Source organism: Vombatus ursinus, unplaced genomic scaffold (assembly GCF_900497805.2).
Source record: "Vombatus ursinus unplaced genomic scaffold, bare-nosed wombat genome assembly UNPS02014791.1, whole genome shotgun sequence".
Classification (NCBI taxonomy): Eukaryota; Metazoa; Chordata; class Mammalia; order Diprotodontia; family Vombatidae; genus Vombatus; species Vombatus ursinus.
The window spans coordinates 62,681,888-62,696,612 of record NW_020954569.1 but is presented as its reverse complement, the minus strand read 5'-3'; the positions used below and the strand labels follow the sequence as shown (position 1 = coordinate 62,696,612).

Below are 14,725 nucleotides of genomic sequence, written 5' to 3'. Positions count from 1 at the left end.
AATCTCCTTAAATCCTTGATAACTGGGGAGTCCTAAGGGCTAGAAGAGAATTTTGAGGTCATCTAATCCAGCCTCTCTTTTTTTTTAATTGGGGAGGAAGCTGAGTGAATTGATTTGCCCAAAGACACATAGCTGGTAGCAGTGCCAGGGCCAGAACCCAGGGCTCAGCAGGGCAGGGATCGTTTTGCCTTTTTTTTTTCTTGTATCTTTAGTGCTGAATAGAGTCTCTGGCACAAAGTAAGTGTCTAATCAATATTTGTTTATGACCTGATTTGACTTTCCTCTTCAATTTCTCAAATGAACCATGGTTAACCACCAACCATAACTTACTGAATGGCTACTGAGTGACTATTGCTAGTCTTCTTCTAGATTCAGTGAGGGATACAAGAGAAGGCTGCTTCCTTCTTGCCCTCACAGAATTTACAGACCTGTTGGGGAGTCAACACGTGAAACATCCAAGGACAATAGAAAGCATTCCAAGGTTCTTGAGGAGGAGCGTGGCAGGATAGAAGCTAAGAGGGTGAATAGACTAGACTAGCCTGAAGTGGGAGATGAGGAAACTGAGACACAATAGTGGCAATACAAGAATATGGCAATGAGCAGCTCAACTGGTATGGTGGAATCCAGGGACCAAAGAAATGGATAAGAGAGATACTTTAAGGAAAAAATTAACAGTATAAAATGTCATAATTGGAAGAGAATTTGGAATTGGGGGAATCCAGTCCAATATGTATCTGAATAATCATCCCCTCTATACTATCTTCAACAGGTGGTCATTTACCATCTACTTGAAGGCTATCATTGATGGAGAACTCACTACTTCCTGAAATAACCCCTCAAGAAGCCTACAGTCTGTTGGAAAGTAAGATATTGAAATTCTGACCATAGTAATACTATACTGCTCTAAGTAAATAAGACAGAACTTTTCTTTCTATTTTGGTCCTGAGGATGGATAACTAACATATTCACACATGAATCCACATGCATCCATATACCACCCCACTGCTGGGGTTTCTACAGGAGTTAGAATCTGTAACATCCCCCTAGCTCTTAATTTCTTGCTTTCTTGTTATTTCTTGAAAAATTCTGATTCATCTCCTATCCACTTCATGAAGTTAGAAACCAGTTTTACACTCGTGCAGTCCACTTTCTAGCCTGCAGAGGGCTTGTCTTTGTGGTCTGTCCTCACTCAGCAGAAATGAATGGGTAGCAGCATGGTATCATGGAAAGACCATTGAACTGGGAATTTCTGAGACCTGGGTTTTTATTCTATTTCTGCTACTAAGTAGATGTGTGACCTAGGGCAAGTCAGTCCCCCTCTCTGGGCATCAGCTTTCTTATTTGTAAAATGAGGCATTTGGTCTAGGTGACCTCTAAGGTGACCTTCCTAGTATTCTATGAATCTGTGAATGCTGCTCTTCTTTCCACGATCTGATTGGAAACTCTCTAGGGACAAGGACTATGGGTCCTCCTCCATCTCCTTCTCCTTCTCCTCCTCCTTCTTTTTTCCTCCCATTAAGTGCCTAGTACAGAGCTGGATAGACTACAGACAGACCTTTCGAATGATGTGGTCTGAAGGACATGGAGTTGAGGACTGAGTGCATTCTAGGCATGGCGGACAACAGGTACCATTGCACATGGACAGGAAATGGCATATCATGTGTGAGGAAAAGCAGGAAGGGCATTCTGGTTGTAACACAGAGTGGGTGAAGAAGAAGGATGGACAATATGGCCGGACAAATATTTGCTGACCCTCAACTACAGGCTGTGTGAATTAGTTGTATGATTCCCTTGGAGCCTAAAGCCTGATTTTTATTAGGGGCCTCTCTAACTTCTTTTAGGGCTTCTGTTGGAAGGGCCTGTGCTAGCTGGCAAGACCGGCCTAGGGAGCCTTCCAATATTCAAACACCATTTCCTGGCACTGAGAAAACACTATGTACGATAATGAGGAACTCTGCTTAGGCCCGAGGAATAGTCTAGAGAACTACTAAATAAACACCCCATGCTCCCAGTCCCTTGCCAATGTCCAAGGAATGTGGGATACAGAGGGGATCCAAAATCCATTCCTTGAGCTGGAAACAGAGGTTTTTTATGAGGTTTTAAGCCCAAGCGGGCAAGAATGAGAGGAATGAGAGGACAAGTTGCTTTGGAAGAGAGCCTGTGTTTGCCACCCCCATTGTGATTCATATTTCGGCGTGGTCAGCTGTGTCAGGGGCTGTTCTTCCCAGCCTGGTACCCCGACACCCTGGTGGGAAGGGCAGCCAGCTGTGTCTTGGAAATTTACTGAACACTACCAACCTTCCAAATATGTCCTTCTCTCTATACCTAACCCTTCATGAATTCTCAACTTAAGAAAGATGAGGAAAATAAAAGAAAAAGAAAAAACTGAGCAAGTTCCACCTTTATTTTAGAGAGAAAGTGCAGAAAAATGGCATTATCATATCAGAACTAGACAGAACCCTAGCTCTCACCTAAACCAAACAATTCTTCCTACAGAAGCAGAAACTGAGGCAGAGAGAAGCAACGTGACTTCCCTAGTCACATAGGTAGTAGGGAGCAGAATCAATACTCAAACCTAGGATTTCTGGGTATGATTCCAGTGATTTTTAAATACCACGCAATACTGCTTCCCTGTGGTTCAGGGCCCAAATTGTCCAGTTGAAAGAGAGTAGTGGGTGTTAGCTGCATTTTACTACCTCGCCTGGCATTACAGACCTGGTAGGGGTGGAGCCTATAGTAGGATACAGTGGAAGAGCTGTGTTTTTCATAGCCCTAAAACGATGGAAATGACCTGCAGCTTTTGCTCATTCTGACCCTGGGGTTAGGTGGGAAGTGCAGGACATACTTTGAATAAACAACTTCCAACGATTAAGTGGACCCACAAAGAGACACAAGTCCCTTCTCCCCGCCCACTCTGATCCTGCATCCCACCTTGGCAATTAGAGTTTCAGTTCACAAAACATAATGTCCCCTTCAATTCTGGGATGTGCGGCTTTTCCAACTTGGTCACAGGTACATGTGGATAACTTTGATTGTGAGTTCTTGGAGAGTTGCAAACATGTCTTCTATTTCCTTAGTACTCCCAAATCCTCTCTGCTAAAGTATCTAGTATGGGGTTGGGCACATTCTTCTCTGGAGCAAATTAATGAATTTAATCATCATTGATAGTAAATATCAGATAAATATCAATTTATCTCACTTTAATCATTTAATGAATCAACAAGGTTCTATTAAATACTTACTATCTGCCAGGTACTGCGCTAAGTGCTGAAACAAAAAATAAGTAGTCCCTACCCTCATGGAGATTACATTCTAGCAAGAGAGACAACCTATAGGTGTATATAGATACGTATATTTATTACACTTGCATATCTATATATATACTTTATATATCACTTGTATTTTATCTTTATATATTATGTAAAAGGTATAATTCACACATATACAAATTCTAATATAATAAAATTATAATTAAATTTATAATACATAAATATCTATTATACATAATAGATGTACTTATATAAATGCACATCTATACACATGTATACATTGACACATATCTACATAGATGTGTATGTACATGTCGATATGCATATGTATATAATCTATATATACCTACATGTGCACAATTGCATGTATATGTTATGTGCATGCTTGCATGTGAAAATACATAATCAAAATGAGAGAGTGTAGAGAGAGGGGGATAGTTGTGAAATATGTTATTGACTTAGAACAGGCCAAGCTTGGGCAGATGGTATCAGTCACAATACTGGTGGTCAAGGAACATCAAACAATCTTGGAGACACTTACCAGAGGCACTTGGATCTCAGACCAGGTGATGTTGGGCACTGAGGTGATGGGCTGCACCAGCGTTGTGGGGAAGAAGAGATTGTAATGGCCCGTAGCTGCCATGTACAGGGACACAGCGATGTTGAATGGGAGTGTGAAGACAGGGAGGTCCCATTTACTGAAGATGGTGCTCAGGGCACTGGAAAAAACTGGACTGAAAAAACCAGTCATTTCATGAATTATCAAGGCTGCCTACAAACTCAGGATAGCTCACATTTCTTGAGTGTTTTAAAGTTAATTCATTGCTTTCTTCACAAGAATTTTATGAGATTCAATTATTATTATCCTTATTTTACAGGTAAGGAAACTGAGGGTCAGAGAGGTCAAGTCACTTACCCATGGTCACACAGCTATTACGTGTTAGAGCCAGGATCCGAACCTAGACCTTCTGATTCAAGACATGTTGCTACATTGCCTCATCACCAAATGTGATCTGAATAAATTTACCTTTATCCTTGTCCTGTCCTTTTCATGTCCTGTTGTTTGTTTAGTCATTTCAGTCGTGTTTGACTCTTTGTGACCCCATTTGGGGTTTTCTTGGCAAAGATACTGGAGTGGTTTGCCATTTCCTTCTCCAGCTCATTTTACAGGTGAGGAAACTGAGGCAAACAGGATTAAGTGACTTGTGTGGAAGTGTCCTAACCCACATCTCCATGTCCTAGCCCAGTCTGATTCCCTTTATCGCTCCACCTATCACCATAGGAACTCCACATTTCAAAGACATGAGCAAACTTTCGTTAACTGAAGTTTTTTATGTTCTGTATTAAAGAAATACGGTCATCTCAGATGGAAATCTTTCTTCTTAAACAGAAGATGTTGAACAAAACTTTTATCATTGTAAACAGGAGCTCCAATGTTCTGATGTAATGCAGGACAGGAAGGGAATAACCATTTATAAAGCACCTACAGTGTGCCAGTGCTTGCTAAGTGCTTTACAAATATTGCATCCCTTATTATTATTAAACATTTATATAGTACTCACCTTGTGCCTGGGATTGTGCTATGTGTTTTATAATTATTATTTCATTTGACCCTCACAACAGTCCTGGGAGGTAGAAGCTATTATATGTATCCATTTTAGAGATGAGGCTGTATTTGATCCTTATAACATCTTCATTTTATAGCTAAGGAAACTAAGGTGAACAGAGGTGAAGTGATTTGCCCTGGATCGCACAGCAGTTAAGTATTCGAATCCAGAATTTAAGTTGGGTCTCCCTGACTCCAGGCCTAGCACTCTATCCCCTGGGCTATTTACCTGCCTCAATCCCTACCAAAGTCCTTCTCTGCTGCTTCTTGGCAGAAGGGATGGTCTTTTGGGAGCTTGGCACCCAGCATTAACTCTGGTTTGTGTATGCCCAGAGTCTTTGGGTAGTCCTGGGAAATGAGCAGCAAGTATAAGAAAGAAACCACAGCCTCTAGTTGTTAACATCCTAAACCTCTCATCTTTCTCTGCAGGTATAAGTACACAGCTAGGTGGTGCTATAGTGCATAGAGTACTGGGCTTGGAATTAGGAAGACTCACTCATCTTCATGAGTTCAAATCCCACCTCAGACATTTACTAGCTGTGTGACCCTGGGCAAGTCACTGAATCCTGTTGGCCTCAGTTTCCTCATTTATAGAATGAGTTGGAGAAGGAAATGGCAAACCACTACAGTATCTTTGCCAAAAAACCCCCAAAAAGGATTCACAAAGAGTCAGACATGACTGAAATGACTCAACAATGTATGTGTACCTCCTGTTGTCAACAGTCATCCAAAATGTCTGGCTAGACCAAACTAGTTTGAATTCTCAAAGGCTGTGCAAGTGGAATGTAAACTGTGACAGGTTCATCCAACCTCAGAAAGGCTTCCCAAATGTGGGCTCAAACACAGGGACTAGCTTAGCCAAATTTGGAGATAATCATCATCAGAGGGTAGGCTATTAGTTAATTAATTTATTTGATTCCAGAAATCCATAAAATTATTTCCTCAGGTATGAAGGAGATGTGATCTGCATCTGAGAAGGGAAGGCCCACACAGGTGAAATCATATCTTTTGATGTAGAAGAGAATATAGCAATGATCCCAGGGCTATTGAGTCATATTAGACCTTCAGCCCCTGCACTAAGTTGCTCCAGACCATGTTTTTATAATTCTTGTTTCCAATTTTTATATTTTCCCATTTCCTTCCTCTGTTGTCACCTATGGTCACTACTTTTTAGTTACTGCCTTTTTATATATACAACTGTCTAGAGCAGGGCTTCTTAATTTTTTTCGTCTTATGACCCCTTTTTGCCTGAGAAATTTTTACGTGACCCCAGGTATATTTTTTAAAATAGGCATACAAATCAAATATTTACTGATAATAAATCATAAAGGATTTATTTTAAAACAATTCTTTGGTGTACATATAATTTTAACATTTATTAAAGATGAAAGCAAATTTGCATACTAATGAGATGGATGTGCTTGTTTATTTTTAATAAAGAATTAAATCTTGGTGGAATATTTGATACTGAAGGATGTAGAGCATCTTCAATGTTTTTCAGAGTTGATTGAAATTTTGATTTTATAATCATCGGTGATATATTCAGAACCAACGCTTCAGTGAAGTCATGTGATGCAACATGGGCAAACACTGCCAGAAACACCTCGGATTTATTACGCATTGATTTTGAAATAAGTTTTGGTCGTTGCATATTCAGAAACCTTTTACTGTTGCCAATTTTTTTGTGACCACCACACTCAGTTACATTGACCCTATGTGGGGTTGCGATCCACAATTTAAGAAGCACTGGTCTAAAGTATCTGAGGATGCTTTTGGACAAGTAACTTTAGCATGAACTTAGCAGCTATTTCCTTGGTTGCTCAACAGAGTTTTCCTACCTCCTTTTGTTTTTTCACTCACTTGAAGCTGCTAAAAGTCTGTCTCACCCGCATGTTCCAGTGTCTGGAACAACACTAGTAAAATTCATTTTATTGAATTAAACTTTCCCTCTCTAGGTATTCCCTTCTGAAATATAAGCCTCCACTGGAGATATAATGCATGAAGTCCTTGGCATCTTAGTATGAATTAGTTTATTTTTATTATTTTCTTTCCTAACAGGAGAGATAAAATGCATCCTGAAAAACATGGGTGCCTGAAGCAGAGGAGGTACTGAAAAAGGAGATTTGAGTGAACCTGGAAAAGAAACTTTGACAACTTCTTAATTTTGTATAGGGCTGGTCCTAATGGCATGGTCCATTTAGGTCTATTTTCTTCATGTACAAACATTACGATTTACACAGGTCCTCTTCTTTTTTATACCTTCGGATATGAATGCCTTTAAGAAGATTCCCACAGAGATCAGTATTCACTTATTTTTTTCCTGGGCAGGATAAGAAAGCTTTGAAAGGCAAAGTAGTTAACTCAGGATATTAAATGTTATAACATATTTTGAAGTGCTTCTGGACAGTTATTAGATACTATTTGAGCCAACTTCAGATAATAGGTTTTAAAAGCCTCATAAGATGGAAATAAAAGAGATTTCCTTTTTGGAGAAGTGAAACATGAATTCTTCTCCTTGGAACTGACTGGGAGTGGAGACAGTGCGCCAATAAAAGGCACACACTAGACTAGGAGATACGAATCTTCCAGTTCCAGTCCTTCCCCTAAGTAGCGATGTGGCCAGGGTGAATGATTTCCCTTCTCTGAATGTAAGTCCTTATCTGTAAAATGACCTCCTTCAGACTTTGGACTGCTGTACTGATCTCTATTTCATGACTTTGCCTCATGTTTGGAATTTGTTTAATCCAATGAACTCCTTGGCTTCTGGATCACAGCTTGACCTGTGCCCTTTTCTCACAAGATGTATGGGACCTAGATAACACCTGAAGACCTTTTTGATTCTAATGATCTCTTATTCTGTGGTCTTCCTTTTGTTACTGCCTAGATACAGGGAGTTCTCAATTACCCTGGGACTAATAACTCCCATTAGTATATCAATCTGGGCAACTAGGTAGCGTAGTGGATAGAGTGCCAGGCCTGGAGTTAGGAAGACCTGAGTTCAAATCTAGCCTTATATACTTACTAGCTGTGTGATCTTGGGCAAGTCACTTAATTCTGTTGGCCTCAGTTTCCTCATCCGTAAAATAAGTTGCAGAAGGAAATGGCAGACCACTGCCATTTTCTTTGCCAAGAAAACCCCAAACAGAGTCATGAAGAGTTGGCCATGACTGAAACGACTGAACAACGACAACAGTATATCAATCAACCAGTAGGTTATATATTGAGCATCTACTTTAGGTCTAGTAGTCTGTTAGGTACTGTGGGCATTCTAAACTAGTAGCCTTACTGCAAACAAGATTTGTATCAGTGACAAAGTGCTTTGGTCAGGAAGACCTGAGATCAAATCCAGCCTCAGATATTTACTAGCTGTGTAACCCTAGACAAGTCACTTAACTTCTGCCTGCCTCAGTTTCTTCATTTGTCAAATGGGGATAATAATAGCACCTACTTTTCAGGGTTGTTGTGAGGATCAAATTAGATAATATTTGCAAAGCCCTTAAATTCTTAATAAATGTTTGTTGAGCTAAATTGCTCCAAACGATCTCTATCCTGGCTATGAGGTGGTTTTCAATTCCCACATTTTCACTAGTTCCATAGGATAGATTTTAGGAGTAATAAATAGTGATGGCAAAAATAATACCTTTTGTTTATAAGTCCAAGAAGTTCAAGCACTTCTATATGTGTTGTCTTTTTTTTTTCTTTTTCTTAAAGATCTGCTATCATAATTTCCATTGTATATGTGAGACAAATGAAAACACAGGTCAGCCTTGTCTAAGGTCACACAACAAGGCAATGATAGAGCCTGGTCTGAAACTTTAAGTTGGCTGACTGACAGCCTTTAGAGATTATTAGGGGGAAGAGGAACTTAATAAGCATTTATTTAGCACCTACTATGGACCATGCTCTGTGCTAAGTGCTTTGAAAATATTATCTCCTTTGATCCTCATAATGATCCTGAGAGGTGGGTGCTATTAGTATTCCAATTTTACAGTTGAGGAAACTGAGGCAGGCAGAGGTTAAATGACTTGCCCAGGGTCATACAGCTAGTAAGTGTATGAGGCCAGATTTGAACTCAGGTCTTCGTGACTCCAGGACCAGAGCCACCTAAATACCTCAAAGTCACAATAGATAACAAATGGAAGAGGCAGCTTTTGAATTGATGTCCCTTAATAGGAAATCTAGAACTTTTTCTACTGTACTTCTATATGTTGATGTGGGATTCAATGAATCCTTTATATCTTTTATACTTTCTGTGGGGTGAAATAAGGATTGTCTTATACCCAACTCCATTTGCTATCAAGTGTTGGAGGCTCTGTTAACTACATTTGGGGTATCCCAGATATGAGCTATGCCTTGAATATATTAGAAGAGTTTTGCTGGAGTAATTTTAGGTGGAGAGGATTAGCCAAAGACATAGAGTGACCCTTTTAGAGGTTTAGCACCCTGGACTGGTTCTGGTTTGTCTAATCCCAGAGTCTTTGGATAACCTTAGGACATGAGTAGTACTGTTGTCAGGAGTACAGTTAAGGAAGACAGTGTGACCACTGTACCTTACCCATGTAGTAATGCTATTTCAAGTAGAAAATTTGTATGAGATAAAGTTCTATTCACTAATATCTTGTCTGACTGTACCGACTGTGTTGACCATCTCCAGACTTTGGTGTGCTATCCTGGCCTCCATTTCACGTCTTTATCTCACTCTCTGAGTCTCTGTATTCTTTGGTTTGACCTTGGCATGGTGTCTTAGTTACTCTTTTGTATCATGGTGTGCCCTGTGCTCATGTCTCACCAGTTATGTTCTTTCAAACCCTATTATTTGTCCCTAATCACTGGCACACGTGTTGGCTCCATCCCCATGGGGGTTGGGAATCTAAGCAAAAACAATATCATTACCCTTGACTCCTTTCCCTAAGAATGAACAGGTCAAGGTTCCCTAGCTTAGGCCTCAGAGGAGATCTATGGAGCAAGGGCATGAGTTTTCCTTACCACGTCATGGAGGTAAAGGTAACTGGCAATAGAAGCCACCAGTAGTAGTCTAGTTTCTCTGAGAAGACAGCCATCAGTAGTCCCACCAGGATACCATTGTACCCATGTAGTCCCGAGGCAATGGCAGACCTTTGGGACAAATGATAATAACAACGATAATAATAATAAACACTAATAATAGCTAGCACTTATAAAGTGCTTTAAATTTTACAAAGTGCTTCACAAATATCTCATTTTATCCTCCCAACAACCCTGGGAGGTAGGTGCTATTATTATTTCCATTTTATAGATGAAGAAAGTGAGGCAGACAAAGACAAAAGGATCACTCTTCCAACAATCCCAAAACATTCATATTCAACTTGGGAACGCACTCAGACATACTCATCTTCTGTGCTTCAGTGTTCCTATCAGGGCAACGTGATATCTAGGTGGATGGTACTTGGAGGCAAGAAAAAGATAGAAAGGAGGGAAGCAGCCTCCAAAAATGTCTGAAGCTGGATTTGAACTCAGGTTGTCTTTCTTAAAGCAGGTCTAGTGTTCTATCGCCTGCACCACCTAACCTTGAAATTGGATCCAGTAGGAGCTCTGAAATCTTTCTTTCCCATCAATCAGCCTAATATTGATTATCCTTGTTTTCATTTTAAACTTCTCAATAAATATTTGTTGAATTGAATGGCTCCAAGCAATTTTTAAACTTTCTAGTTTTCACTACTCCTACAAGACAGATTTCAGCATAATTACTGGTGATAAAAATAATAACTACTTGTATTAATAGAACATTTTTACATATATAATTTTATTTTCCATCCTTATCAAAGTCCTCTGACTTTGTTAGTTAGGCAAGTAAAATGACTCAACTGAGTCAATTCAGAAAACTCACAGAGCACCCAGTTCTCTTCTAGATAATAATAATAGCTAACATTTATATAGTGCTTACTATGTGCCAGGCACTGTGCTAAGTGCTTTACAGTTATTATCTCATTCAATCCTCACAACAGCCCCGGGAGGAGGTAGTATCTCTATTTTACAGATGGGGAAAATGAGGTAGGAGTGAAATAACTTGCCCACTTTCAGGCCTGGTGCTCTATCCCCTGTGCCACCTAGCTGCCCCATTTGTTTAACATATAGCCGGTTTTTATTTATTATGAGTTTGCTTTCTGTTTCTGTATTATTTTGGGGCTGCATCTCTCTCTCTCTCTCTCTCTCTCTCTCTCTCTCTCTTTCTCTCTTTCTCTCTCCCTCTCCCCCCTCCCCCCACTCCCTCTCCCTTTTCCTCTCTCCCTCCCCCCCAACCCCTCCAAGTACCATCCACTTAGATATGTTGCCAGTATAGGAACGCTGAGTCCTAGCATAGAAGATGAGTATGTCTGAGTGTGTTCCCAAGTTAAATATGAATGTTTTGGGATTGTTGGAAGAGTGAGGGCTATTTGTACTTTTACTTCCCAGCATTCATATGGATAAAGTCACTGAACATGCACACAAATGCACACATCCCAATATTATGCTGGGGAAGGATAGAGGTTGTGTAGAGATTAACCTATCAAATGCTGGATGGTGCAAGGGACAAGGGACTGGGCTGGGGGTCGGGAATATCTGAGATCAAATCCAGCCTCAGGTACTTACTAGCTGTGTGACTCAGGGCAAGTTACTTAACTTGCCTCAGTTTCCTCAACTGTAAAATGGGGATAATAATAGTACCCACCTCCCATGTTTGTTGTGAGAACCAAATGAGATAATATTTGTAAAGTGCTTAGCACAGTGCCTGGCATATAATAGGTTATTAATAATTACTTATTCCCTTCCCTCTCCTAAATCTGAATCCATTGTCTTTTTATATCCAATTTAAGGAACTCCAATCCCTCCCCCCCCCAGCTCTAAAGACTGGATTCTTAATTATCCTAGTAACTCTGGGCAGGGCTGTCCTTGGAGAGATACTGGCCTGGGGCATGTTCCATTGTATGTTTCAGTTCTCAGGAAAAATGTCTATACAATGTTTATTGAAAAAATGTCAGATGTTGGAAATAACTTCATCTAAATTACATTCTTGCAGATGTTTTGGGCCTTAATATTTTTGCCCCCCTAATTCCACTTCCATAAAATCTCTTCCCCAAGGAAATACTTGCTGTTCTTAGAAATCTATTACCTGTGCCCTGGCTAACATAGAAGAGGTGTAAGTTGTGAATGGGAGGTGAGTTTTGTGGGGACTTCCCCAGAAAGAAATGAGTTACTGGACCACTGGGCCCTGGGGATCCCAACACTTTTGATTTTTCAGAGTTTTGGAGGTGGGATGGACCCTCAGTGGCTGATTGTCCCTAGAAACTTGGTGTGCTGGCCTGGCATGTTGATATTTCTCTAGACTACTTTTGGGTGGTTATCTAACCTAATTGTATAATGAAGCAGTAACTTATTGATAATGATCTGGACGTGTCCTTAGACATATCAAACAGTGTCTAGAATTTTGCTACTTCTGCATAGGACTAGTTATTGGCATATCAGCTGGGGACCCACTATGTTTTCAGAACCAGTGTGAGGCAGGATTTCTGCCTAGGTATTTATAGGATCACTGAAGAGAGGAGACAGAGGCCCTTGACTCAATTAGAGGACAGTTTAATGTTAAACTGTGCAGCATTAAGTAAAAATGGTAGGGGAATCCAGAGAAGGGAGGGATCAGTGAAGGTTAGGGCGGTCAAGAAAGACTATATGGAAAAAATGGGACTTGAAAGAAACATACAGCAAAGTTAGAAAAGGAGTGAGGGTGGGGATAAAGTGTTCCATAAAGGGGGAACAGCTGAATGTAGGAGGAATAATAGGACACAAGAATAGAGTGGCTAGGGAGGGTGGTGCTCAGACTTCATTGCTGGTAAAAGTATAGAGGATTGGGAACATGCCCTTGTGACCTAGATGATTATCTGTTGCAAAACTCCAGCTCTGAACTACTCCCGCCACTCTGCCCCTAATCACCTACTGCTATACAGAGCTGGAGAAAGTCACACTGTACTAATGTACTACAAACATGTGTTATCTAAACTAAACTGGGCCATTACTGACCCAAAGCAATCCCTTTATCCTTTTCTAATCCTTTTGATTCCTATCCCACCCTCCCCAAAAGTTATAGCCAAAACTTTTTTCTCTCCTTAAGTCTTTCATAGCTTTCCCCCACTCCTAGCTGAAGACACTCACTCTTACTTTATTGAGAAAATTGAGGCCATTTACATTGAACTTCCCTTTTCTTCAACTCAAAACTCCTTGTCAGCATCCCTAACCTTTCCTCCTTTCCTCCAGTCTTTGATAATTGGAGGACCCTTCTTGCCAAAGTCAATCTTGCTACATGTACTCTTGATCCTCTCTTCTCCATAAAATTTCACCCCCAATACTCTTTCCTCCCTCTTTTTTCTCTCCCTCCTTCATTCTATCCAATCCAATCAATCCCTAAGTGCTAATTCCTTTCTGTAATTCCTACTGCCTTCAAATAAGCTCATATCTCCTCCCTATCTTTAAAAAAAACACTTCACTAGACTGTATCATCCTATATAATCTCTCCCTCTCTCTGCCAAACTTAGACTATTTTAATTGCCTCTATTCCTTTATTTCTCACTCCTCAACATTTGTCATTCTGACCTCTGACCTCATCACTCAACTGAGACTTCTCTTTCCGTAGATACCAAAAGCTTCTTAAATGCTAAATCTGATGATCTTTTCTCAGTCCTTATTTTGAGATCTCTGCTACAACTGACATGATTCACCAGCCTCTCCTGAATATTCTCTACTCTTTGGGTTTTCATGAAACTAATCTCTTCTGGTTCTCCCATATTACCTGTCTGATCCTTCCTTCTAGGCCTCTTTTGCTGGCTTATCCATATTATACACTTTAACTGGATGTATTCCCCAAGGCTCTGTCTTGAGGATATTCTTATATTCTCTTATATTCTTTCTCAACAACATATCTCTTACTAATCTCATTAGCTCCCTTGGGTTTAATTGTTATCTCTAGGCAAATGACTTATAAATCTATATATCTAGCTTTTGACTCTCTCTTGAGATCCAATCATGACATGCTTTTTCAGAAATTTCAAATTGAATGACATGGAAGCAACGCAAATTTAACATGTCCAAAACAAGATTCATGATCTTTCCCTTCAAAACCCCACTCCCTTCATCTGAATTTCCTTATTTTTGTTAAGGTTGCCATTAGTTTTGCAGCTTGCCAGGTTCATAATTTCCACATTACTCCTCCTCATTCTCCTTCACAACTGACCCCTTCTCCATACTCATATGGTCACCATCTTAGTTTATCACTTCTCACTTGGACTATTTCAATGTCCTCCAAATTGGTTTCTGTGACTCAAGTCTCTTCCTATTTCAATTCATCCTCCACCCAACTGCCAAAATGAATTTCTTTAAGTCTAGATCTGACTTATATATATATTATATATACTTATATATATAATATATAATATATAATACATAATGATATATTACTCCCCTTTTTTTCAGTCTTTTCTCTGTTCTTCAACTATGGCCCTCCCTCTCTTGTTCCTGTGAATTTGTGCTGGCCATTCCCCATTCCAAGAAAACATATTTTGCTCATCTCTGTCTCATAGAATCCTTCACTTTTTAAAAGACGCAGCTGAAAAATCACCTTCAACATGAAGCCTTTCCCCCGTCAGGGTTAAGAGGACCATAGCCTTCCTTCCCTAACCATCTTGTATTTAATCATTAATTTTGGTTTTGTTCCATATAAACTTATACATGTACATATTGTCATTCCAATAGAATGTAAACACACTGACAGCAGGGATTTATTTATTTATTCATTCACTATTTATTTATTTGTTGATCTTTGAGTCCCTAGCACCTAGCAGAG

At 39.9% G+C, this 14,725-nt stretch overlaps 1 protein-coding gene across 2 annotated transcripts in view; it reads right to left on the bottom strand.

The window, feature by feature from the left end:
• Positions 1-14,725, bottom strand: part of SLC14A2 (solute carrier family 14 member 2) — a 68,666-nt gene that overhangs the window by 47,182 nt on the left and 6,759 nt on the right. For both annotated transcript variants that reach the window (XM_027869006.1, XM_027869007.1), the window contains exons 4-5: positions 9,862-9,990; positions 3,811-4,003 (exon numbers count right to left, since the gene is read on the bottom strand). In XM_027869006.1, the coding sequence (XP_027724807.1) occupies positions 3,811-4,003; positions 9,862-9,990 (322 nt within the window). The remainder of the gene's footprint in view (positions 1-3,810; positions 4,004-9,861; positions 9,991-14,725) is intronic.